The sequence below is a fragment of the Phocoena sinus genome, chromosome 4 (assembly GCF_008692025.1).
Source record: "Phocoena sinus isolate mPhoSin1 chromosome 4, mPhoSin1.pri, whole genome shotgun sequence".
Lineage (NCBI taxonomy): Eukaryota > Metazoa > Chordata > Mammalia > Artiodactyla > Phocoenidae > Phocoena > Phocoena sinus.
Genome location: NC_045766.1, coordinates 126,801,685 through 126,829,319, shown reverse-complemented (window position 1 = coordinate 126,829,319; position 27,635 = coordinate 126,801,685). Strand labels below are relative to the sequence as shown.

The 27,635-nt window shown below is 36.7% G+C and overlaps 1 protein-coding gene across 4 annotated transcripts in view; it reads right to left on the bottom strand.

Moving 5' to 3' along the window:
* Nucleotides 1–27,635, bottom strand: part of GABPA (GA binding protein transcription factor subunit alpha) — a 45,838-nt gene that overhangs the window by 8,156 nt on the left and 10,047 nt on the right. For all 4 annotated transcript variants that reach the window (XM_032630411.1, XM_032630412.1, XM_032630410.1 and 1 more), the window contains exons 2-9: nucleotides 22,349–22,450; nucleotides 18,750–18,894; nucleotides 16,543–16,627; nucleotides 14,213–14,458; nucleotides 8,480–8,674; nucleotides 4,649–4,702; nucleotides 3,571–3,711; nucleotides 3,136–3,328 (exon numbers count right to left, since the gene is read on the bottom strand). In XM_032630411.1, coding sequence (XP_032486302.1) covers nucleotides 3,136–3,328; nucleotides 3,571–3,711; nucleotides 4,649–4,702; nucleotides 8,480–8,674; nucleotides 14,213–14,458; nucleotides 16,543–16,627; nucleotides 18,750–18,894; nucleotides 22,349–22,425 — 1,136 coding nt within the window. In that variant the 5' untranslated portion in view covers nucleotides 22,426–22,450. The remainder of the gene's footprint in view (nucleotides 1–3,135; nucleotides 3,329–3,570; nucleotides 3,712–4,648; nucleotides 4,703–8,479; nucleotides 8,675–14,212; nucleotides 14,459–16,542; nucleotides 16,628–18,749; nucleotides 18,895–22,348; nucleotides 22,451–27,635) is intronic.

Below are 27,635 nucleotides of genomic sequence, written 5' to 3'. Positions count from 1 at the left end.
TTGGGAAATATATTACACAAACAGAAAGGACACAAAAGCAAACAGCTCAGTGATTTATTACAAAGCAAACAGTCACCTGTTAACTACACAGGTCAGGACACAGAACACTGTCAGCACCCTAGAGCTCCTCTGCGGCGCCTCCCCATCATCACCCCTCCCTCGCTCCAAAAGGTTACACAATCCTGTTTCATGATAATAATTCCATTGCTTCTTTTTATAGTCTTATCACCCAAACATGCATCCATAAATGCTGTAATTTAGTTTTGCTGGGTTTTTTTAAAACTCTACTATATAAATCCAGTATATACTCTTTTGGGTCTGGATTTTTTTCACTGAATATTATGTTTGTGACATTCACCCATATCAGTGCATTTTTAATGGATACACAGTATTCCCTTTGTATATTATAGTTTACTTATTCACTCTACTGTTGATAGATATTTGGGTGGTTTCTGGTTTGGGGATGTTATAAATAATGCTGTTATAAGCATGCATGTGAACATATATGTACATTTTTGTCTGGTACATCCTTAGAAGACAAACTACTGGGTTATCGGTCACAGTTTACCTTCCTACCAAAAGTGTAGAAGCATTCCCACTGCTCCATATCCTCATCAACACTTGGTACAAGCAATTATTTTAATTCTAGCCACTCTGGGATGTGCACTGTACCATTTTATTGTGGTTTTAAAATACATTTCCCTGGACTTCCCCGGTGGTGCAGTGGTTAAGAATCCGCCTGCCAACGCAGGGGACACGGGTTCAAGCCCTGGTCCGGGAAGATCCCACATGCCACGGAGCAACTAAGCCCATGTGCTGCAACTACTGAGCCCATGTGCACAACTACTGAAGCTTGCACGCCTAGAGCCCGTGCTCCGCAACAAGGGAAGCCACCGCAATGAGAAGCCCGTGTACTGCAACGAAGAGTAGCCCCTGTTCGCCACAACTAGAGAAAGCCCGCGCACAGCGACAAAGACCCAACGCAGCCAATAAATATAAATAAATAAATAAATAAATAAATAAAATACATTTCCCTGATTACTAATGAGGTTGTGCACCACTGCATATGTTCATTGGCCATTTGGACAATCTCTAGTCTAATGTGTCTGCTTAAGTTTCTTGCCCATTTTTCCTAATTTTCCTATGGATTTAAGAGTTCTTTACATATTCCAGGTCAGAGTCTTAGGTCAGATATGTGTGGCTTGACTTTCACCCTCCTAATGATGGTTTCTGATGACCGGAAGTTTTAAATTTAAATGTAGTCCAATTTATTGATCTTTTCCATTATGTTAGTGCTTTTGGCTCTGTTAATGTCTTTCCTCATCTACTGAAGTCAAGTAGGTATTTCTAGATGCCTCCCTATTTTACTTTCACATTTAGAGCTACAAGCGACATAGAATTGATTTTTAGTATGCTATGAGGAAGGGGTCAATATGGATAGTCAACTGTCCCAGCACTACTGATTGAAAAGTAGGTCTTTTCCCCACTGCCATCTTTAAATCAAATGTTCCTATATTCTTGGTTCTATTAGGGCTATCTACTCTAATCCTTGGTCTATTTGTCTATCCTAAGCAAATAGATCACTGTCTTACTGTTGTAGCTTTACAGTGAGTCTCAATATCCTGTAGAGCAAGTCTTCCCACTTTGTTAATTAATCTTCTTCAGGTGTCCTGGTTATTGTGATACCTTATATTCCTATATAAATTTTACAATTATCTTGTCAAGTTCTATGAAAACATTTATTCAGGCGGTTACTGCATTGAAAGTTAGACCAATCTGGGGAGAAGTGACATCTTAACTATTAATTCTTTTTTTTTTTTTATTTTTATTTTTTTTTGCGGTGTGTGGGCCTCTCACTGTTGTGGCCTCTCCCGTTGCGGAGCACAGGCTCCGGACACGCAGGCTCAGTGGCCATGGCTCACGGGCCTAGCCACTCCGTGGCATGTGGGATCTTCCTGGACCGGGGCATGAACCCGTGTCCCCTGCATCGGCAGGCAGATTCTCAACAACTGCGCCACCAGGGAAGCCCTTAACTATTAATTCTAATAATTCATCTGTAATTTTGAGGGGACTTGTATGTACACAATCACATCAACTGTTAAAACTGATTATACAGAAAGGATCTTTAGATAGTTGGCGAAGTGTTTGAGACTGAATAAGTGATAAGTACATTGAAAATAAAGCACTTGTAGTTACTTATGTATGCTAAGGAAAACAAATGGTCATTCTGGAAAAGAAAAATAATCATGGTAAACTATATAATAGTACTTACATGCCATGATCCTGTAACAATGAATACTGATCTAATCAACACTTCCACATAATTATATAATTACACTTGGATGAAGGGATGGGAAGGGTATGTGTGTTAATAATGAGAGGTAAATCGTAATCTCTGTGAAATTCACAAACAATGCTCTAGTGAAACATGAAGTAGCAGTAAAAGCATGTTATTTAGGAATACAGAGGTAAACTGCAGAACTGCTTTACCAAATTCACTCTTCCAAAATATAGACATAATTCCTATATATCCTACTTCTCAGATACTTAAGTGCACATACTGAATTTCTATCGCTGTAGTAAGCATAATTTATGACAGTAATTATGTCAAAAACTTTCATACCACTTACGAGAAATTATAAATAATTATTCTACTCCAATTTAACTGATGTAAAGTTTGGATATTCAGATTTTGGCATATTGTGGGGGAAGGAAAAACAGGGAAATGGGTTGACATTTTGCATCTAATTATAAAAATTGACAATATCTACGTATTTGCTAGAATTTACACTCATTCAGGTCACCTATACCAAACGATAGCATCTGTTATGTAAATAACAGAAACCTCAAAGATTATATATGTTGGTTTTAAACATAGTACATGCTTGTAAATCAGATAAAAACAAATAATCTTAGAATCATCTTTTAAAAAACTCTACGTACCTCAAATTATTACTAAAAATCTTTTTAAGAAGTAATTTTTAACATAAATGTGAAAAATTTTAGTTTTATTTATATAAAGAAAACATTTTATAAACAAGTATTTTAACATCATTACATAACAGTGTTTACACTAGAATAAGAAGCTATTTTTTAGAAAGGTTTGATATTTAAAGAAAACGAATAAATTCTTACCTTAATGCACGACTAAGTTTCTCATAATTCATTGTAGGTTTATTTTTACGTTGTCCCCATTTTTGTGCAACCAGTTCGGGCTGATTTAGCTTAAATTCTCCTTCATCACCAACCCAAGAAATGCAGTCTCGAGCATCCTTGTCAGTAAGAAGTTCTAGCAAAAACTGCCACAGTTGGATTTGGCCATTGTTTCCTAAAAATTGACAAGAATGACAAATATTGACTACAATGCTATGGATTAACAGAGGGCAAAAGACAACACACAGGTCTTCTGGTGCATACCTCAGCCACACTAAAAACACAAACTTTTTTTACAAATGCTGTCTAAGTATCACCAGAGAAACAGTCCATATTCACATTTTCATACTGTGAAATAAAACGAAATATACATAATTCGACAAATTTTATAAATACCAGATGATAATGCAAAAATACCTGTTCTGTTCCCAGGTGAACTTCTATCTTCTCCTGAAATCCTTGGAGCTCTTTGTACTTTAGCTGCCTTTGCACTACTATTTATAGCTTTAATGGCTGTTGGTGTAGCAGACTGCACTGATGCTGGAATAATTTGCACAGCTGCAAAGCAAGACAAGGAAAAAAAATTTTTTTCTCCTTCCAATACAAACAGTGAAAAAAATTACTGAAAGAAATAAAATGCAATTAGTTTAACTAACACCCGTCTAATTACCTCAGCACAAGTTCAGAGGATAAGGTATGATGTCTGTATTACAGTTTGTGAATCTTAACATAGCGAATAAAAGTTGGTCTCCTTATTTTGGAAAAACTTATTGATGTGATAAATCTAGTGATACATTAAAGTTATTTTTAAAAATCTATTTTTTAAAATATTTGATCATAAAAAATAGTTTATCAAATTTTGGAGAATGTGGACAAATGAGAATTCACATTCCACCGCTGATAAGAGTACAAACATACCTTCTTTGAGAAAAACTTTGGTCTTACCTAGTAAGGTTGAAAGGGTAGAAACCCCATGATATTACAACCAGAGAATCTCACAAGCATTCTTACAATATTCATTCAATGATGTTCACAAAGTTTTAAAAATAATATACAGCAGTGAAAATAAAATTGAGCTACATGTATCAACATGGGTCTCATAAATGTTAATGTTAAACAAAAAAGCGAGTTACAAAAGGATATGCACAGTATATCACCATTTTTCCCCAAAAGTTCAGACATGTAATCAACAATGCCCTAAAGTGTTTATGGTTACGTAAGTTGGTAAAAACATAAAATATGCATAGAATAATAAACATCAAGTTCAGGATAGTCATTTAAAGTGGGATCTACAACAGGTAAACCTGATATATAAAGTTTTATCTCTTATGGTATACACAGATGTTGGTTATACTTTATTATTTCTTTGTATGTCTAAAATACTTCACATGAAATTTAAAAATTAGTTTTTCTTTTCACTACCTTGCAGTACTAAATAAAGAAAACATTTCTTATTGATAAATGGGCCACATATTATGGGCACATGAATACTCACGTTGATCAATTGTAACTATCTCATTCATCTGTTGTTCTTGGCTTGCCAATACATCTGAAGAACACACATAAAAATTTGTTGTTTTCACTTAAACCAGAAATGCAAACTCCAATCCAGTAAAATTCAAAAAAAAACACAAAAAAACCCCTCCACAACTAAAACAAAAACCAAGCAAACAAAAAAGCAAAACATCAAACAACTGAAACTTATTGGCATAATAACTTAAAAAGATCCTTGATCGTCATTTTACAGGGAAAAGATATTTTTAAGAGAAGTAGCAGAAGGAAAGTTCCAAATTCTTTTCATGTTCAGAAAAGTTATTCAGAGAACCAGGGTTTTCTAAATGTAAATACCTATTCTAAATCTATTTAACTGTTTTATATTAAATAGGAAATCTTAAAGATCAGATCAAAGATGAGAATATACATCACAATGAAATTATTTAGATACACTTTCTTCATCAAAAAGGCTCTTTCTCTTTAAGATGATCTGAGAGAGTGTCATAATTTACTTAACTAACATCCATTTTTTAATAAAACGGCTTTAACTTTAGAATGCTGCTTCTTAAAGACAGCCAAATTTTCAGTGGAATTGTAGCTGTCCTCAGTGTCACAACTGAACTAAATAATTTAACATGTCTACAAATACAGCTCTCGACATGAGTTACAGTGTAAAAGGTCCTAGTAACCCTTTGGAGAACCATTCATTACTCATCTGTTGCTATTCCCTACTTAAATGCTATTCTTTACCTCTCAGACAAGGGTTACACTTCCCAGTCTATATTCCTTCAGCCTATTTAGTGCCCATCATAGACTGGATGCTTCTCCCTTGAACTGAAATAGCACCTACCAGCAGTCATCTGTGTACTGAGTGAGTCCTGGGGCCTGGGCTCCCAACACAGTTCTACTTAGGATGCCACGCCAGGATCCAACTAAAGACACAGAGCTGGAGAGGACTGGGAAACTAAAAAGAGATCTGAATCCTACTTGTCAGATGGGAGCTTTCTTTGGGGGTCCTGAGTTTGGGAGTTTAAACAATTACATGGAACTAGCCTCAGATCTGGGTTCTGATCTTAGCACTCACTTACTGGCTGTGTGACTGTGGTAAATTATTCAACCAACTTCACCACTGATTTCTTCATATTGAAATGAGATACGCCCACCTACCACTGTACGAGGTGGTTGTAAGGATTAAAGGAAAATATTTTTAAGAAGCACAATGCCTGAAACATAGTTAACTTTTCAGTAAATTGAAGACACTATTCTTTTATCCACATTCCTAGTTCTGAGCCTTCTCCCCAAGAACCACTGTCCCTCTTGAAGAAAAATGCATGCTTTATATTTGTGGTATATTTTCCCTCAGATTTTATAAAAGTAACTTGAAAAGGCAAAGTGCTATTGGAATGAAATTGTTCCATTCGTGACTGTAAATAAACACAGTGCCCTAGACCAAAAAGAGGTGAAAGAGAGTCACCACCACACAGCACAGGCATTACTGATCTGTAAGATCAGCTTCTCAGCCCTGATTTTCAGAGTGGAGTTTGGTTTGTTTCCTGGGGAATTCTCAAGATAACAAGGCAGAACACAGAAAGAGAGGGGCTTTGGAAAGGCTGGTCCAAGACCATACAGGCACTCTAATTGTCATATTCCTCTATAGCCCTCAAATCCTGGTCATACATGAAGGAAGCAGAGCCCTAAGGGGCAAAGCTCTGAGCCTATGGAGGCATTTTATGAAGAAACTTTGGACACTAAAGGTATAAGGCAATTCTTTTTTCTAAATAAGACCCTCAGCAAACTGAGAGCTTTGTGCCTTTGGTGGCAGAAGACATATTCATACGAAGAAGGACATCATAGAGCTGGTACTACTGGAACATTTCCTAATTATCTTCCCCATGTATTGTAGGACTTGGATGAAGTTTCACAAGAAGGGAAGCTGCAGGAAGCTGGTGGCTCAGGTGGGAAAACTAACACAAATATGTAAAGATGGACCTCTATCTGTTCAGTACTGTGTCTCCTTGATAGATCATTGAGGAAAAGATAATAAATGCTGGGTTAATAAATGCCTTTCAGAAATATGCTGTAGACTTCACTCTACAGGAGGGGCCAGAGAACTAGACTGTGCCCAAAGGAACCTGTTCTGAGAGGTAAGGCTTGTGAATTATAGAAACTCTGCCAGAAATAGCCTTACAGCCTTACACACCACCCTATCCATTCCCAGATTCTGAGAATTAGATTCCCAAACCAGATGGGATTTCCTCACCAGGCAAAGAACCACGGCCAGATAAGCAAGGAATTCCCTAAGATACTCATCTAGGCTCTGGGGCTTTGTTACTTTTGAAAACAAAACAATTCCAGAGCAGAGCTCTTCTGAAGAAGACCCATTCTACCACTGACTGCAAGGAGATGGAAAGATACACAAGATTTCTCTGCCCCCTGTACTAGGAAAAGTCTCCGAATGAGCTTTAACATTTGAGAAGCACTGGGAGAACCAGAGAGAAACAACCAAAAAGTGCTGACCTGGGAGACAGAGCGATAACCATGAATTTGAGAAAAACTAAACTGTAGTCTAAACACTGTCCTTGTTCTATTCTCAAGAGTCCCTAGAAGAAAATGTTTCTGTAAACATAACTTACATGTTAAAAACCTGAAACAATTCAGGAATTTACCTTACTTAGCTGAAAAGCTCTGCAGAGAAGAAAACCTGTGAAGCCAAGGATAAACTTTCAACCAGAACATTCAACTTATTTATCTAATAGGAACTGAAACTGGAAATAAACCGTGTAAATATAATGAATGTAATAAGTCTTTTAAATATTTTTCTCCTCCTGATATTTAAGAGAACACAAGAGAGATATTACCAATAAAAACAATGAAGGAAAGCTTCTCTACAGAGCTCATTTCTTATTCAACAGCAGATGAAAACCCTAAGCATTAAATGACTGTGAAAAATCCCTCTACCAGATCTGTCCCCTTACTGGGTACACAGTAAGATGAAATGCTACCAGTTATATTTTCATCCATAACTGTTATAAAACAAAGTCAGAGTGTCCTATTCACACATTCTGAAAACTATTTGGGTTTGGCTAGCATTCCTGATTTATTTAACAGTGTCAGGGAATGGGTTACTGCTAAGATATTTTAACAGTCACTGAAATATAAGATGGATTAAAATTCAAGCAAAATAATTTACATCTATTTGAGCTCTTTTTGTTGGACAGCCATAATCATAATAATAATGTCTGTCAAGCAACATGGTAACACTATAATCTGTGGCTTCCAATTCAAGATGGTGTGTTGCATACTTACACTTCCCCTTTCTCCCTTAAGATTCCATTCAATTAAAAGACATTTTAAAAGATTTAATCCCAATAATGAAGGGAATGCAAGGGAAGCCACCTGTGAACAAATAATCTTAAATTTCTAGAAGATGAGCATAAAGGACAGGACTGACTGATGAAACAGAAGTCAATAACTAGAATATACGAACAGAGCTAAATGCAGGGCATAGACTCTTACTTCAGAACTTGGATTCTAGGGTTAGTCTGCCTGGGTTTGGAGCCTGGCTCTGCCTCACCCTAGGTTCTATAACCTTGTAGGGGCTCTCTAAGCCTCAGATTCGTATCTGAAGAGATAAGGAAAGTAATGATCTGTGGCATTAGTACGAGATCAAATGAGATAATACATATAAAGCTCTCAGTACAACCTTACACAATTAATAAATGTTAATTATTATTGCTATTATCAATGAACAATTTAGATGAAAACAAAGTTATAAAGAAATAAAACTAAACTTAAGCTACAATGCAAATAGACAATAATTTCAATTTTATACATTTTCGAAGAAGTTCCAGATGACTCCACAGAATTTCTCCCCGAGGAACCCGCTGAAAAAAATCTTCTTGGTTGAGACTACAGAGTTCTCTTCCGGAAATATTCAGCGTAGTGAGGTCTATATCGGTCATGCTGAATTCCTTCATTACCCAAACCACCCAATGCAGGACTTGGTCTGTGGACCACTGTATGGGATCTAAAGAGAAAAATATTACCATTGGCCTAGTTGCATCTTAGATATTATATAAATTTAGTTAACGTGTAAACACACACACACACAAACACGCAGATAAAATCCAGACAGGTTTCTTTTTTTTACAAGTAAGTGAAGTAAATAAACTCATTATATGAAATAAAAAAGATTCTTATGCTCTATTTTCTCCTTAGCTCCTTTTCAATTTCTTAATCTAAATTTTTGATGGATTCACTTATTTCTACATCAGTTAGTCTGGAATTTTACCAAGAAAAACAAAATGCAAAACTGCTCTCCAGTGGGCCAAATGGAAGAATAAAATACATGATTACCTTGTAGGAAATGGAGTAAATTAAACAAGTTTTTAAATATTATTTTGTAGTAGGGTATGATTTGATGCACTGAAAAAATAAAATTATAAAGGGTTTCTGGGGAGACGTATTCTCCAAAATATGAACATAATCTTTCCTCACTTTTACTTCTTGTAAAAAGCTAGTTGTTCCTGCACTTACCCTTATGGTAGCACTTACAATACAACACGCTAATTGCATGTCTACTCAGCTGTCCCCCCTATAAAACCTTGAGGTCTTAAATATAAGGACTGTGTCTTGTAAACCACTGAATCTTCAGAGCTTACCACGGCGCTTTGTGCGTACATTTGTTAAATCTATAAAAGGTGAATCCAAATAGTTTCATTTTCTTCATCATTTTTTACTACTGAATGAATTCACAAATAAAAAAGATGGTCAACATGTGTAAATAGTTCATGATTGTATCCCTGGCACGTAACGGAATTTCTACTCAAAGAATTTTAATAAATACTAGCTGAATTAATTTTGGTATAGGTATTTCTGCACGGAGAAGGTAATCTATCCAAATGGTATTGATTATATGCCCCCAAGATGCATGTTATTCAATAAGAAAATAAGTGAGGAAAAATAACACTCAGGTACTTATCAAGAGCCAATTTACAGTAAAAATGAATCAAACATAATACAGGACTGCAAGCCACAGAATTGATTTTTTATTTGATTTTTTTCACAAGGAAGTTAAGGAAGGAAGATTCTAAGAAGATGGCAGCAAAGTTTTAAAATTTCTCTGAATGCACACATAAAACAAAACAAAACCCACCACTAAAAGCAACTAGAGAGCAAAACCAAAAATCCATGGACATTTACAATTAAACCAGGTGACATGATATCCCCATGGAACCCAAAATACATGCAGGTGAAGACAAAGCAGTAACAGTCACAAGAGCTGTATGGTATCAGCATCTGTGCAGGAGAAAGCAGAGGGAAGCAAAGGAACATCTCACTCTCCATCCCGAGCATGCGAAAAACTGAACAAAGCCAGGAAGTATTCTTTGAAAGCACAGTTTTGCCCAACCCAATAGCAGAGGAATACAAAGGCCCATGGTCAGCTTTAAAGGGGATGGAGCAGTGAAGCCCCTGTGAAATCTTCAAACTAAGCCAAGGATCACTTCCAGAGGAGAAGACCACAATAAAGAGAAACCGGTGGGAGTGGAACTGAAATTGAGTAGCATCGAAACACGAAGGAAAGGGAGAGAGGAGGTCCAGATAAAAGTGAAGTCAAGGAACTGACAGGAACTGAGAAAGCAAGAGGCTCTATTTTTTAATACTACTCCAAAACAACAAACAGAAGGAGCTCTGGAAAGTTAGAAAAGCTATCCTGAAACACACTTCAAAGTTCAAGTAAGCACATTTTATGTAAACATGAACAAAAAAGTATCAGGATCAAAAAGTTAGAGGAGGGGCTTCCCTGGTGGCGTGGTGGTTGGGAGTCCGCCTGCTGATGCAGGGGACACGGGTTCGTGCCCCAGTCTGGGAAGATCCCACATGCCGCGGAGCAGCTGGGCCCGTGAGCCATGGCCGCTGAGCCTGCGCGTCCGGAGTCTGTGCTCCACAACAGGAGAGGCCACAGCAGTGAGAGGCCCGTGTACCGCAAAAAAAAAAATAAATAAAATGTTAGGGGAAAATAGTCCCCCTTGTTTTCTTAAATAATATCAGGTCTTCTAGTTTAACATAACTAATTGCCATGCATGTTCTCCCTGCCTCTTTTCTCTAAGTCCTTAGTAAAATGACTCTAAAGAAACTTCTGAAAGATGTAAACTCACAGGAACATGAGTGGGAAACGACAGAAATGGAAGCATCTCCCCACCACGTAGGCACCAGGAACACTTTAGACCGGTCTACAAACCGAAGAGTGAGACCCTATCCACCCACTCCACTTCCCTTTCCACTTCCAGAATGCAACATTTACACACACACATCAACCCTAAATCCTCACCCCAACCTTCTACTCCTGACAGGTGTTTGGCCAATTTTCCAGAGAAGTTGGGAGACCCAGGAAAAAGATTTATACATGCTGACACTTGAAAATCTTTTAATAAAATGACCAACACCCCATTTCATTAGCATAGTCAACAAACTCCTTCCAGACTTCAAACTAATTAGCTTTAAAGTTATTCACTCTTAAATATGAACAATCAGATAATAATAAAATAATCAAAAATAATCAGATATTTGAGAGACGAAAAGGAAACCACTAGGTGACCAAAAATAAACAGAAAAACAGAACCCAGAGGAAGCAGAAATAATGCAATAACAAATTGCAAACATCAAAAAAAATAATAATAAACCTCCACTTCACTGTAATCAACATAGAGAGGAGAGAAAACATGATATCTGTAATGTAAGATCAGAATGCTATGGAAAGGTAACAACCAAAATAAATAGCCCTTGTAAATTGAAACTAAAAATCAGATTGCAATATAAAGAAAAGAAAGGGACTTCCTTGGTGGTGCAGTGGTTAAGAATCCTCCTGCCAATGCAGGGGACACAGGTTCGAGCCCTGGTCCGAGAAGACCCCACATGCTGCGGAGCAACTAAGCCCGTGCGCCACAATTACTGAGCCCGTGAGCCACAACTACTGAGCCTGTGTGCCACAACTAATTGAAACCCACGTGCCTAGAGCCTGTGCTCCGCCAACAAGAGAAGCCACTGCAATGAGAAGCCCGCGCACCGCAACGAAGAATGGCCCCTACTTGCCGCGACTAGAGAAAAGCCCGCGCTCAGCAACGAAGACCCAATGCAGCCATAAATAAATAAACAATATATAATTTAAAAAAAAAGACAAGAAAATTTGGCAGAAAGTAGTACAAATAGATATGAAGATGAAAAATAAGGAAGAAAAAAGATGTAGAGTATCAACCCAGGAGATTTGATAGGAGTTCTAGAAAAAGAACAGAGAAACACAGAAGGTTATTATCAAAATAATAATGAAGGAAAACTCCCCAGTACTGAAGGCAGAAATTGTGTAGATCAGCACTGTCCAACATAATGCAGGCCACTATGTAACTTTAAAATTTTCTAATGGCTACATTAAAAAGGTAAAGAAACAGATGAAATTCTTTTTGATAATAATTTCACTTAATACATCCAAATGTTTTCATTTCAACATGTAATCTAGGTAAAAAATTTATAAGATTTTACATTCTTTTCCTTTTGTACTGGGTGTTTTACTCTTACAGCATATCTCAATTCAGACCAGGCATATTTCAAGTGCTCACATGGGACTGGTGACCACGGCACTGGGCGGCACAGGGCCAGACTGAGATGCTACACAGAAAACCCGAAATTGACAGCAAATGAAAAGATCCACACTGCCACTAGACTTGGTCTTAACAGCTTTCTTATTCTTTGAGGAATGGCTTAGGTCTCATCCTTCAAACTGGACTCTTTTATCTTGTTATGAATAACTCCTATCCTTGCTTCTTTAATCTTTCCTTCTGCCACTAGTTCCACACCACTTATCTACAAATACACTCAGGTCACCACCAACTCTTGAACTTTCAATATTATTTATTTATTACCCCAGCATTCTTCCCACCTGCCCCCCCCAATTAATACTCAATTTTCTCCATTTCTACAATGTTTATTTAGTTCTTATAATTCACCTTTGTCGCTCCAACTCAGCAGCTGCTTTTATCAAAATCTACCAATGAGCCTCTAATGACCAAATGTAATAGATATTACTCAGTCAGCATTCTTTGACTTTCTCAGCAGTGTCGAGACTTGTGACCATCTAAAACTCTTCCCCAATTTCATCAGCACTATATACAGTTCTTATTTTCCTTCTATCTGTTAAGCTTTCCATGTCTCCCCCACTTCCTGTTCCTCAACCCTAAATGTTGACAAGGTCCAGCATTATGTTCTCTTCCATTTTATCTCTCTCCGTCAGAGACTGCATCTACTTGTATGACTTTAACAAATGTGACTGAGTCCCAGATAACATCTTTATCTCCAGTCCAAATTTTGTGCACCTGAAACTACTTTCTGGTGACCTCCAGTTGCATTTGTACTATTACTTGAAAATCAAGTACAATCAACACTTTTCCTTGAAAAATCTTTTCAATACAAGACTTTCCTACCTTCCCCATTAAGGTTTAGAAGGCATGGACTATCTTTCCTGTGCACTACTGAAAGCCCAGAATTTAACATGGTGTCTGGCTCAGGAAATATGTAATGAAGATGTAACCAATTCTTATATTATTATTGCCTAGTCACCCAAGCTTGAGAAGTTAGATCAATACTTGAATCTCCCCTCTCTACCCTCACACAATCCATCAATCAGTTGCTCAGTCCCATCATTATTTTGATTCATCTCCTCCTTTCTGCTCCCACAGAAATCATCTGGTCTAGGCTAACCTAAATATTATCACCTAGTCACACCCAAACTACCTGCTCCAACTTATGCCATATAGCACTGCCACATTCATTTTCAACTGTCACTTCCATCAATCAAAAACAGTTCTACAGGGCTTCCCTGGTGGCGCAGTGGTTGAGAGTCCGCCTGCCGATGCAGGGGACACGGATTCGTGCCCCGGTCCGGGAAGATCCCACATGCCGCGGAGTGGCTGGGCCCATGAGCCATGGCCGCTGAACATGTGCGTCCGGAGCCTGTGCTCCGCAACGGGGGAGGCCACGACAGTGAGAGGCCCGTGTACCGCAAAAAAAAAAACCCCAAAAAAACAAAACAGTTCTACAATGCTACAGAATAGCTCCTTACCCAATGCATCTTCTCACTACTCACACTTCTCAGCTTTGCACAAACATTTCCTGTCGGCAATGTCTAGCAGTTTCCTTGTCTATAATAAACTCTTTCCCAATTTTCCCCCAGACCACTATGATCCTTTTGAGATTCTAAGAGTATGTTTCTTTATACCAGTTATTGACAGCTTAAAAACATGTTACGTTTACAGCAATTATCTTTTTTCATTTATCTTCTCTCTCATCAACTACATTGTGAATGCCCTAAGGGCAGATTTTTTTCTTTGTATCTTTGTATTCCCAGCACCATCATATGTTACAGTCCAAAAAAAACAAAAACAAAAACAAAGAAAATCAATATATTTCCTAAAAATTCTACATTTAAGATAGATAATCTACTCACCCTACTGTCTTTCATGTCAAGCTTAATTCTTATTATTCTACCTAACATAATTATTATGCATTTTATTACCATAGGGTATCCCAAGACGTTCTTGCTCTTTCCTATAACCTTCCAGAGCAGCAGCCCATCTCGTCACTTGTTCTGAGGTTTCATCTGAAATGGTTGTAATGTGTTTTGTGCCATCAAGAGTTATCACTTGAGCTTCCTCAACAAGATGTGCTTCTGCTTCGGCATGGTGGGCATCTGGATCAATAACTACTTCAACTGTTTCCGCAGGTTTAACAATTTCCAGGATGTTTAGCTTTGGTTCAATTCCTTACCAGTGATTAAAAAGAAAACAAGTATATCTAAGTGAAAACACGAAAGTCTCTAACAAATAAAAATTTAGTTTATATGTTCTCAAATGGTAGAGCAAGGTTCCATTTTAAATATTTTTAGCATTATGTCTAGAGAATTTAAACAGATTTCTATTAAATGAGAAAAACAACAATTCAGCAGAACTTTGATAGATTAGATAACAGTATTGTACCAATATTAATTTCCTCATTTTGATAACTGAACTGTGGTCATGCAAAAGAGTTTCTTGTTTTCGGAAAACACACTAATGTATTTAGAGATAGGAAGGAATAATGTCTATATCTCATTCTTAACCAGGTCAAAAAAATAATGTGGGGATGAGGGAGAGAGAGAATAAAGCAAACATAGTAAAAGTTAACATTTGGGGAATCTGGGTGAAGGATATCCAGGAATTCTTTTACTACACTTACAACTCTTCTGTAAGTCTAAAATAATTTAAGAATACCACCACCACCATGCATATATACACACACACATGCATGCACGCACACACACCCCCCACCTACAAACATTAGGAAAAAAAGTACCACTATGGAATAGAAAATTAAAACTACACTATGGAGAGTATAAATGAGTAGCTACTTATCCTGAGAAGTTGAAAAAATTAAAATTATTTACTGACTCCTTTTCTTTTTAGAAGACAAAGTACATGTATTAAAAATGAACAGACATTAAGCTTGTTACATTAAATTCACATCATTAAATTCTGATTTTCATTTTCAATTGAATGAAGAAAAACCCAAATACTTAAGATATTCAAAATAGAATAAACTAGCCCTTTATGAAATAATCTCAGATACTTATATTAAAATAACAGCTGTAAAAAACTATCATACTACTTAACAGCTACTGTTTGCTCACTGATTCAGTTACAATCTATATCAAAAATTTAATCAAAGTGTATTTGCAAGAAAAAACAAAACTCAATTTCAATATTCTGAAGTTCAATCAGGAAAATCATTATTACAAGAAAATATACAGCTATCATTCATCAGGTAGTGTAAACAGAAGTCAGTTCTTTCAAGGATACGTGAGGAAACAAATTATAATTTTTGAAGAAGATTTTTCCTAAAAATTATCCCCAAATCCTCCATTCAAATTGCATCAAGTCAACTCTTCTTAAACACACCTATACTGAGAGGTCACTAACCTTTTAAAGATAAAAAACAAAGATTGATTTTCTTTCCTATTCCCAACAATAGTAAATCCTGGGGAAATTAAGGATCATAAGTAGGTAGTTACCATTTTCATAATGTGAAGAAAACTTTGGTTTGTGAAATATAATTGTAAGCAATACAATATGTTCAGAGATGAAAATTAGTCTAAAACTCTGGTTAGAAATCCCAAAAAGCCACATTTAAAAAAACTAAAATTCAACCCACCAAAAATGGTTTCCTAATTTTCTAACTTGTGTATTTACACAGATTAGTAAAATACTGTGATGGATATGGCTGACTGGGTCACATCACATCCTTTGCAAATTCCTCTCTCTGTGCTAAACTGCAGAGACTATACATGTCCTTGCAGCTACGGTTGCAGATGTGATTTAGGTTCTAGAATCACTGCCATGAGCGTTCTATTTGGAGATGAGTTAAGAGGGGACAAGCAAGCACACAGCATCCATTTTTTGGCTAATGTGAATCACTGAAAAGGCAGCATGGTTCCAAATCGACAGCTATAGTTGTGGCTTTCAGATTTGGCATTTTCCAGATCCCGGCAGAGCAGCAGCTTCCTTGGCAGTCCAGTTCTACAGCGTGGCTGAGGCATTCTTAGAAAGTCGACTAGAACTTCTTCTTTCAGCCCTCCCTGTGATCCAGTTATTTACTACCCTGTAATATACCCTTTCCTGATTAAAGTAGGTAGAATGTGTTATACTATCTGCTTCATCCTGACAGATAAAACAATTAAATCAAAAGCATGAATATTTGGCTATAACATCACATTAACTAATTTAGACAAACATCTAAAACTTATAAAATTGAGTTCCCATATTAGAAAAACATGAGCTAAACTTTTAAGTAACAACATTAAAAGTAACTTACCTTGGTAAGAAATTACCTGTACACTAAGCTGTACAGTTCCATCTGTCTTTACTCCTTGGTCAAATAAACTTCGTTCTGGATCCAGCTAAACATGGATAAAATGATTAAGATTATTTTAGCTCACTCATCTTGTTTAATATAAATGGATGTGCCAAACAGGACTTAATTACTGAGGCATACTAATTAAGTTACAGAACACGTTTAATTATTCAAGTTGTCCTATCATTTAATTCTTTGCCAAAACTGAAAATAACTTAACCACTGTGGTAGCAATTAAGGACAACACAAACGACAGGATTTATTGTAAGTGGTGGTTTTCTCTAGCTCTGGAGTCTAGTTTAGAATTTTAAATAATGCCAAAGGCAATTATTTTTTCTGTACAAGTATTTAAAGTAGAAGATAATGCTATTTATCTGCCATGAATAAGCAAGGGTGTTTTATTAGTGGGGACAATTTATATAAATTTATTTAGTTAATTCTTGCCATATCTCCCTTGTAACCAATGATACACATTTAAGATCAGGGTTAACTCTAAATTTCTGATCATAAAGTTAATGAAGTTAAAGGACTTATAACCTTACTACTTGACCTAGCTATGAATATCTTTAATCATAATTCTGTATCCTTTCAGTATCTTTCAGTATCAGTGCTTTTGAATACATTTCACACAAATGGCAAAAAGTAATTCTGACTTCTAGACATTTTGTCATCCATTTATAAACAGGCTTCTGTTGTAATTATTTTGAATAATGTGTATCTCTGTGTCTGCATATCATACAGCTGGAGGTACAAAGATCCTCCCACTCTCATTCCCAAGAATTCAGCCAATACTGTAGTCATGGTACAAACATATTTTCTAATATTAAAAACATCATACACATAAAGCCTAAAATCTTAAGTGACTATGCACTTAACTTAAACAGAGACAAGACAAACTTTGTAACCCTACACTTGGACAGGTCAAACGTGGCAGCATCACTCCTTAAGACACGAGTCTCTGCCTGACATTTTGTTAAAAATTCTCCTCATAGCAAGATTTCTCCCCTCTCCAGTAGACACTGGTATTATCTACTAGAAGCTAAAGCCTGTGTAACTCTGAAGAGGGCTCTCAGGTACTGGACACTCTAGCTAGTTCAGTTAAGAGCTGGCACAAGGACAAAACTCAAGCATGATATTTGATCTCAGGTCATATTCCTTAGAGAAGTGCAACTCAACTGTTGTTCATCAGCTCTGAAGTCAGCACTCATCTGAAAATACAAAAGCATTACCACAAGCAGCAAGCATTCTGACTCCAACTGTATATTTGCATTAATTGACATGGAGAACAGAAGTTACTATCCTCAGATCCTTTTTGAGGAGGAGAAGGGGGAGGGGGACAGGAAGAAATCCAAAATGTCCTAGATGCAAGCCCAGCTCTGAATTCTATGATACTATAAATTATGCATATTTCCATTTATTCTACCAATATATATTGAGATCCTATGATAGGTTGGGTACTTTGCAGGTGTTACTTTCGTTTTGGTTAGGTCAGGTATTGTAAGAGCAGCAACAAATATCAGAGCTAAAAAACAAGTAAGAGATTGAGTCCAGATTGAGTCCCTTAATTTTACATATGAGAAAAAAACAGGTCAAGTCCAGTGACAATGAATTATTCAATAAAAACTTTATTAAAAAGTCAGCCTCAAACAAGTGAAGAGTTTTAGAGTCACACAGGCCTGGGTTCACATTCCAATGTATCCCTTTGTAGCTTATCCAAAATTTACTGCTGGAGCAAATAAAGATGGAAGGGAATATAAAATCATTTGGTCAAACTATCTCTAAAAGATGAGGAAACTGATGCACAAAGAAGTTAAAAGTTAGAAACAGGGTGTGAGGACACACTTCTTCAGCTTCCAAGGTCAATGTGTTTCTCACTACTCTACGTTTTAAGCTCTGATTAAAATGTATTTAAACTTCTAATTTTATATTTGTCAAAGTAAAAAAAAGAATGTTTGATTTATTACTCAATCTTTTAAAAATAATTTTAAGTGGAGGAAATTTTTCTGAAAGAATTCTTTTTACTTCTAAATGCTTACATTTTATAATAATATAGGTCAAATGGAGAAAAAGGTCACAGCTAGAGAGAAAAGGCCAACAACAACAACAAAACATTTCTAATGCAGATATAAATGCTGAAATACAAATCTCAAAAAAGAAAAAAATAATACCTGGATATCTTGCAGGCAAATTTCATGAGCATCCAAAGAACACTGCAGTCTTGGTTCTAGTAGTTTCTTTAAATTGCCTATTGGCTCATTGATGTCTATGGCCTGGCTTACACATTCAGCTGGAGTGTAGGTTTGTTCAACAATGCTAAAGAATACAATGTTAAAGGATCCAGTGTTAAAGAATATAATGGTTAACAATTATATTCTTACCCTGGATATTAATGCAATGATATGGTGAAAACAAAATTCAACACCAAAACACATTTCTGGCCTTTGAAACTCCTTTCTGCACAGACACCTTTCACAGTGGTAGGCTCATCACCAGCTAGTGTTGCCAAGCTTAATACTGAATCACATCACACAGAGAAACGCTAGCTTGAAATTTAAGGCACCTTTTCAAATACACCATATTATATACATACATATGTATGCATGTGTGTATACACATACAAATATTGCATATACAATATTTAAGGAGAAACGTTTGCATTTATATTATATTTCCAAGTTATTTTGAAGAATTTTAGGCTCAGAAAGGAATATATAAAGCCTCTTCAAAACTTGTATGCCATCTCTACTAGTCAATTTCTCTTTCCAAGATTAATAGAATTTAATAATGTAAATTATAAGACATGAAAATATAAGTTATCAAAAATATTTTCATTTAATCTAATCTGAAAACTACTTGTTATAATCAGTCTAGATCCACCTTAAAAAATTATAATTTTCCTTTAAAACTCTCTAAGGGCTCTTTTGCATTATTATTTCATACTTTGAATTCTACAAAGTTCCTTGAGGTAAAATCTCTGGTACGTAATTCTGCGTATCTTTTGTGAATCCTTATTTGAGGCCAAACAGAAAATAGGCACCAATTAGTATTTGCTGAATTGATAAACCTAGAATTCAATCAAGTTTCATGACATGTTTAATTTATATATGGTTTAAATCTCATTTGCAGTTGTCAAAAACAGTATGTATTTAAAATTTGTCAAGTTCCATTTTCACATAAATTCCAAGTATAATGCAATATACACATGATATTCACTGAACGTATTCAGCCTAAATTCCTAAAACTTTTAAAATTTATAAAAGAGAACAGTCATGACTGAAAAAAACAAGATTATTTTAAAATAATAGTAAACATATTCTTATTATTACTATTTGTTAAGGTAAAATAATTGGGTCTTTTGGCTAAGAGTATTTTTACTAATTCTTCAGCTATAGCAGAGTGGGCTATATTTTTCTTCTTTTCATAACAATAATCTTTAAAATGTCACTTTAACACAGCTTTTTAAAGACCTATTTTACATGAGCTCAACATTTAAAACATTTTTTAATATTCTGTTGCCACCATTTAAACCTTGGGAGATCCATATAAAAAACCTGATTACCAATTTCCCTTGAAAAAGTGTGGATGATCTCACATCACTGGACCTAAATTTCTGCATAGCAATCTGCTACAACTAGACAGCTAGCTGTAACTGCTTCCTTTACATAGCTACTCCCCAGGTCAACAGTAACTATCAACCACAGTAACTACCAATATCTTACATGAGACATCAGCAAAGGTTTTCTGTAAGGGGTCAAACAGTAAAAACTTCAGACTTTGTGGACCATTTGTATGTATGTATATATAAAAATAAATATGTGCATGTCAGTCTCCAAGATAGCCCAAATGATTCTTACCTCCTAATATTCACATCTTTTCATAGTTCCCTCCCGAATTGTACCAAGGTTGGACTGTGTGACCAAAGGACTAAGGACTAAGAGTGATATATGTACTGTTTCTTAGATTAGGTTATTTAAAAATAAGACACTGTGGCGAAGGCTCTCTCTCAGACCATCTGCTTTAGGGAAAGCCAGCCGCCATGTCATGAGCAGCCCCGCACGGAAAGAAGCCCATGTGGTGAGGAAGCGAATGGTCCTGTCACCAGTCTTATGAGTGATCTCAGAAACAGATATGCCAGCCTCAGTCAGCTCTTCAGATGACTGTGGCCCAGACGAACAGCTTCACTGCAAGCTCACAAAGTACCCTGAGCCAAAGCCATCCAGCTAAACTGTCCCCAGGTTCCGGATTCTGAGAAACTTCGTGCGATAATAACAGGTGCTTTAAGCTGCAAAGTTCTGGGGTAATGTGCTACATAAATAAATAAATAAATAAATGTATGTACGTATACACACAAAACCTAAACATTTATATGTGCACATGTATGAAAATTAAGAAAGACATGCAGCCTATTGTTTCTTCCGTTGGAGAAAATAGCATAATCGAACATGTTGAAAAGCTCCATTAAAAATTTAAGGTCTCCCAGGCAGTCATGTCAAGGTATTTTAGACCTTTTGTGTCAGGAAAATGTTTCTGTGCCAGGGCATGGTGGAAGAGGACAGGATGGAGGACACTAAACTGGGGTTTCTCTTTTGAGGTAGAGCCAAACGCCTCTTCTGAGCAGAAGAGGTGGCATAAGTAACCGCAGAAAAAATGGGGGAGTTGCTAATTAATTGGCATGAAATCTCAATTATGCAAGATGAGTGTTGTAGAGATCCATTGCACAACATTATGCCTACAGTTGACAATACTGTATTGTACACTTAAAAATTTATTGAGGGTAGATCTTGTGTTAAATATACTTACCACAATAAAATACATTTTTAAAAAATTTAAGGTCTTTAACCTCAGCTGCACTCTCAACACTCAGCATCCTACTCAACTTTAGTGATCTTCTCCATTCCCATCATAGTTGTTCTAAACCTTCGTTACTCTATGTCAGTTTTCTGCTACCCTTTAGGTCCTTTTACTTTCAGTTTATTATCTCCTGCTTTACAGAGTAAAGTAGGACTATTAGCCATTACCCTCCTCAACTTTCTTGACTCCTAAATCCCTATTTTTTACCCATATTCTCTCCTTGGATTCTGAACTCATTACCACTGCCCTCCTTCCTTAATGGAGTAAGTAATATTCTATTACTATTCCAAAAACTAACACCTTTCACTTCTCTATATGCTTAGTACTTTGATGGCTCATACAGATGTATGTTTCTTCAAATACAAGGTAGTCTCTACAAGGGCAAGTTACAGTCTCATTTATTCATGTACTCCAGACAGCTGTTATTTGTTGAATTAGTTCAGGCTGTGGATTAAACTCTTACTGAAATAAAAGTAATCAGCACTGACAAAAGGAAAAAGAATCAAACAGTGCCTGAGGGGGAAAAACCATCACAATCAATTGCTTGATCATTATCAGCTATGCTTATTACTGTCTTTAAAACTATCTTTTCCTCCCAGCTACAAAACCAACAAACCCAGTAAGTCTGAGGAAAAAGGCAATACATTATCCCGCAAAATGCTGAGGTCATTTGGAAAAAAAAAAAAAGGCCCCCAAAAGAACTTGGCTTGATTTTTTTTTCTTTTTTTTCTGCAGTACGCAGGCCTCTCACTTTTGGGGCCTCTCATGTGGGATCTTCCCAGACCAGGGCACGAACCCGTGTCCCCTGCATTGGCAGGCAGACTCTCAACCACTGCGCCACCAGGGAAGCCCTTGGCTTCATTCTTAATTAGGCATGTTGATAATATAAAAAGTGGTAAATTAAAAAAATACCAACCTTTCTTCTGTGCACTCTGGTTTCTCTGTTCCATCAATCTCAATTTCTATCAGCTCCTCTGCTTCTCTTTTCGTCATGATTGAAGTATTTCAAAAGCTGACCCTACAAAAGTTAAAATGAAAGACATTCTGAAATTATCTGCATAAGCAGACACGGTATACAATAAGTAAAGACGCAATTCAAATAAAAGTGGAGGATAAGCAGAAGAGGAGGAAGTAATCTTCACATATAAAAGAAAATCCACAAGTAATATTTATAAACTAGTTTTTGTTTAAATGGTGTTTATTAGCCTGACATGACATCATTATCATTCCCTTGGATTTACTGGGATGTTTTCAGCCCAATCTCAGTCAATAAATTAATTCAGGTTACTTCAAAATTAAGTGAAGGCATGTCAACTATATTACAGCAATTCAGTCTTAATAACAGATTCAAACCTGCAGCTTAAAAATCAACATGGAAATTCCCTGGCGGTCCAGTGGTTTGGACTCTGCACTTCCACTGCAGAGGGCATGGGTTCCATCCCTGGTAAGGGATCTAAGATCCCACAGGATGCATGGTGTGGCCAAACAAAAAACAACATGGAGATGAACAATCTACAATCGTTCAGCTAAAAGCTGTACCTTATTAGCAGAATTTATTGCAAACTATTATACTGACAGAATAATATAAATTACAAGTTAATCCCAGCTTTGTGTTACATTTCTTATAAATGCCAGTACAATATTCTCAAACAGCAAAATAAAGTAACAAAATCATTATAGATATGTGCATTATTGCCCTGATTACACACTAGAATTTTATTTTATTTTTTGGCTGCGTTGGATCTTTGCTGCTGAGCGCCGGCTTTCTCTAGTTGGGGCAAGTGGGGGCTACTCTTCGTTGTAGTGCACGGGCTTCTCATTGTGGTGGCTTCTCTTGTTGTGGAGCACAGGCTCTAGGTGCGTGGGCTTCGGTAGTTGTGGCATGTGGGCTCAGTAGTTGTGGCGCACGGGCTCAGCTGCTCTGCAGCATGTGGGATCTTCCTGGACCAGGGATCGAGGATCAAACCTGTGTCCCCTGCACTGGCAGGTGGATTCTTAACCACTATGCCACCAGGGAAGTCCCAACACTAGAATTTTTTATGATTGTTTTTCAGATGTGGTTTTTTTTTTTTTTAAACATCTTTATTGGGGTATAATTGCTTTACAATGGTGTGTTAGTTTCTGCTTTATAACAAAGTGAATCAGCTATACATATACATATGTTCCCATATGTCTTCCCTCTTGCGTCTCCCTCCCTCCCACTCTCCCCATCCCACCCTTCCAGGCTGTCACAAAGCACCGAGCTAATATCCCTGTGCCTTGCGGCTGCTTCCCCCCAGCTATCTACCTTACTACGTTTGTTAGTGTGTATATGTCCATGACTCTCTCTCGCCCTGTCAAAACTCACCCCTCCCCCTCCCCATACCCTCAAGTCCATTCTCCAGTAGGTCTGCGTCTTTATTCCTATCTTACCCCTAGGTTCTTCATGACATTTTTTTCCCTTAAATTCCATATATATGTGTTAGCATACGGTATTTGTCTTTTTCTTTCTGACTTACTTCACTCTGTATGACAGACTCTAGGTCTATCCATCTCATTACAAATAGCTCAATTTCATTTCTTTTTAAGGCTGAGTAATATTCCATTGTGTATATGTGCCACATCTTCTTTATCCATTCATCCGATGATGGGCGCTTAGGTTGTTTCCATGTCCTGGCTATTGTAAATAGAGCTGCAATGAACATTTTGGTACATGACTCTTTTTGAATTTTGGTTTTCTCAGGGTATATGCCAAGTAGTGGGATTGCTGGGTCATATGGTAATTCTATTTGTAGTTTTTTAAGGAACCTCCATACTGTTCTCCACAGTGGCTGAACCAATTCACATTCCCACCAGCAGTGCAAGAGTGTCCCCTTTTCTCCACACCCTCTCCAGCATTTATTGTTTCTAGATTTTTTGATGATGGCCATTCTGACTGGTGTGAGATGATATCTCATTGTAGTTTTGATTTGCATTTCTCTAATGATTAATGATGTTGAGCATTCTTTCATGTGTTTGTTGGCATTCTGTATAACTTCTTTGGAGAAATGTCTATTTAGGTCTTCTGCCCATTTTTGGATGGGATTGTTTGTTTTTTTGTTATTGAGCTGCATGAGCTGCTTGTAAATTTTGGAGATTAATCCTTTGTCAGTTGCTTCATTTGCAAATGTTTTCTCCCATTCTGAGGGTTGTCTTTTGGTCTTGGTTATGGTTTCCTTTGCTGTGCAAAAGCTTTGAAGTTTCATTAGGTCCCATTTGTTTATTTTTGTTTTTATTTCCATTACTCTAGGAGGTGGGTCAGAAAGGATCTTGCTGTGATTTATGTCATAGAGTGTTCTTCCTATGTTTTCTTCTAAGAGTTTGATAGTTTCTGGCCTTACATTTAGGTCTTTAATCCATTTTGAGCTTATTTTTGTGTATGGTGTTAGGGAGTGATCTAATCTCATACTTTTACATGTACCTGTCCAGTTTTCCCAGCACCATTTATTGAAGAGGCTGTCCTTTCTCCACTGTACATTCCTGCCTCCTTTATCAAAGATAAGGTGTCCATATGTGCGTGGGTTTATCTCTGGGCTTTCTATCCTGTTCCACTGATGTATCTTTCTGTTTTTGTGCCAGTACCATACTGTCTTGATTACTGTTGCTTTGTAATATAGTCTGAAGTCAGGGAGCCTTATTCCTCCAGCTCCTTTTTTCGTTCTCAAGATTGCTTTGGCTATTCGGGGTCTTTTGTGTTTCCATACAAATTGCGAAATTTTTTGTTCTAGTTCTGTGAAAAATGCCAGTGGTAGTTTGATAGGGATTGCATTGAATCTGTAGATTGCTTTCAGTTGTAGAGTCATTTTCACAATGTTGATTCTTCCCATCCAAGAACATGGTATATCTCTCCATCTATTTGTATCATCTTTAATTTCTTTCATCAGTGTCTTATAATTTTCTGCATACAGGTCTTTCGTATCCTTAGGTAGGTTTATTCCTAGATATTTTATTCTTTTTGTTGCAATGGTAAATGGGAGTGTTTTCTTGATTTCACTTTCAGATTTTTCATCATTAGTATATAGGAATGCCAGAGATTTCTGTGCATTAATTTTGTATCCTGCTACTTTACCAAATTCATTGATTAGCTCTAGTAGTTTTCTGGTAGCATCTTTAGGATTCTCTATGTATAGTATCATGTCATCTGCAAACAGTGACAGCTTTACTTCTTCTTTTCCGATTTGGATTCCTTTTATTTCCTTTTCTTCTCTGATTGCTGTGGCTAAAACTTCCAAAACTATGTTGAATAAGAGTGGTGAGAGGGGGCAACCTTGTCTTGTTCCTGATCTTAGTGGAAATGCTTTCAGATTTTCACCATTGAGGATGATGTTTGCTGTGGGCTGGTCATATATGGCTTTTATTATGTTTAGGAAAGTTCCCTCTATGCCTACTTTCTGGAGGGTTTTTATCATAAATGGGTGTTGAATTTTGTCGAAAGCTTTCTCTGCATCTATTGAGATGATCATATGGTTTTTCTCCTTCAATTTGTTCATATGGTTTATCACATTGATAGATTTGCGTATATTGAAGAATCCTTGCATTCCTGGAATAAACCCCACTTGATCATGGTGTATGATCCTTTTAATGTGCTGTTGGATTCTGTTTGCTAGTATTTTGTTGAGGATTTTTGCATCTATGTTCATCAGTGATATTGGCCTGTAGTTTTCTTTCTTTGTGACATCCTTGTCTGGTTTTGGTATCAAGGTGATGGTGGCTTCGTAGAAGGAATTTGGGAGTGTTCCTCCCTCTGCTATATTTTGGAAGAGTTTGAGAAGGATAGGTGTTAGCTCTTCTCTAAACGTTTGATAGAATTCACCTGTGAAGCCATCTGGTCCTGGGCTTTTGTTTGTTGGAAGGTTTTTAATCACAGTTTCAATTTCAGTGCTTGTGATTGGTCTGTTCATATTTTCTATTTCTTCCTGATTCAGTCTTGGCAGGTTGTGCATTTCTAAGAATTTGTCTATTTCTTCCAGATTGTCCATTTTATTGGCATAGAGTTGCTTGTAGTAATCTCTCATGATTTTTTTTATTTCTGCAGTGTCAGTTGTTACTTCTCCTTTTTCATTTCTAATTCTATTGATTTGAGTCTTCTCCCTTTTTTTCTTGATGAGTCTGGCTAGTGGTTTATCTATTTTGTTTATCTTCTCAAAGAACCAGCTTTTAGTTTTATTGATCTTTGCTATTGTTTCCTTCATTTCTTTTTCATTTATTTCTGATCTGATTTTTATGATTTCTTTCCTTCTGCTAGCTTTGGGGTTTTTTTGTTCTTCTTTCCCTAATTGCTTGAGGTGCAAGGTTATGTTGTTTATTCGAGATGTTTCCTGCTTCTTAAGGTGGGCTTGTATTGCTATAAACTTCCCCCTTAGAACTGCTTTTGCTGCATCCCATAGGTTTTGGGTCGTTGAGTTTCCATTGTCATTTGTTTCTAGGTATTTTTTTATTTCCTCTTTGATTTCTTCAGTGATCACTTCATTATTAAGTAGTGTATTGTTTAGCCTCCATGTGTTTGTATTTTTTAAAGATCTTTTCCTGTAATTGATATCTAGTCTCATGGCGTTGTGGTCGGAAAAGATACTTGATACAATTTCAGTTTTCTTAAATTTACCAAGGCTTGATTTGAGACCCAAGATATGATCTATCCTGGAGAATGTTCCATGAGCACTTGAGAAAAATGTGTATTCTGTTGTTTTTGGATGGAGTGTCCTATAAATATCAATTAAGTCCATCTTGTTTAATGTATCATTTAAAGTTTGTGTTTCCTTATTTATTTTCATTTTGGATGATCTGTCCATGGGTGAAAGTGGGGTGTTAAAGTCACCTACTATGAATGTGTTACTGTTGATCTCCCCTTTTATGGTTGTTAGTATTTGCCTTATGTATTGAGGTGCTCCTATGTTGGGTGCATAAATATTTACAATTGTTATATCTTCTTCTTGGATCGATCCCTTGATCATTATGTAGTGTCCTTCTTTGTCCCTTTTAATAGTCCTTATTTTAAAGCCTATTTTGTCTGATATGAGAATTGCTACTCCACCTTTCTTTTGGTTTCCATTTGCATGGAATATCTTTTTCCATCCCCTTACTTTCAGTCTGTATGTGTCTCTAGTTCTGAAGTGGGTCTCTTGTAGACAGCATATATAAGGGTCTTGTTTTTGTATCCATTCAGCCAATCTGTGTCTTTTGGTGGG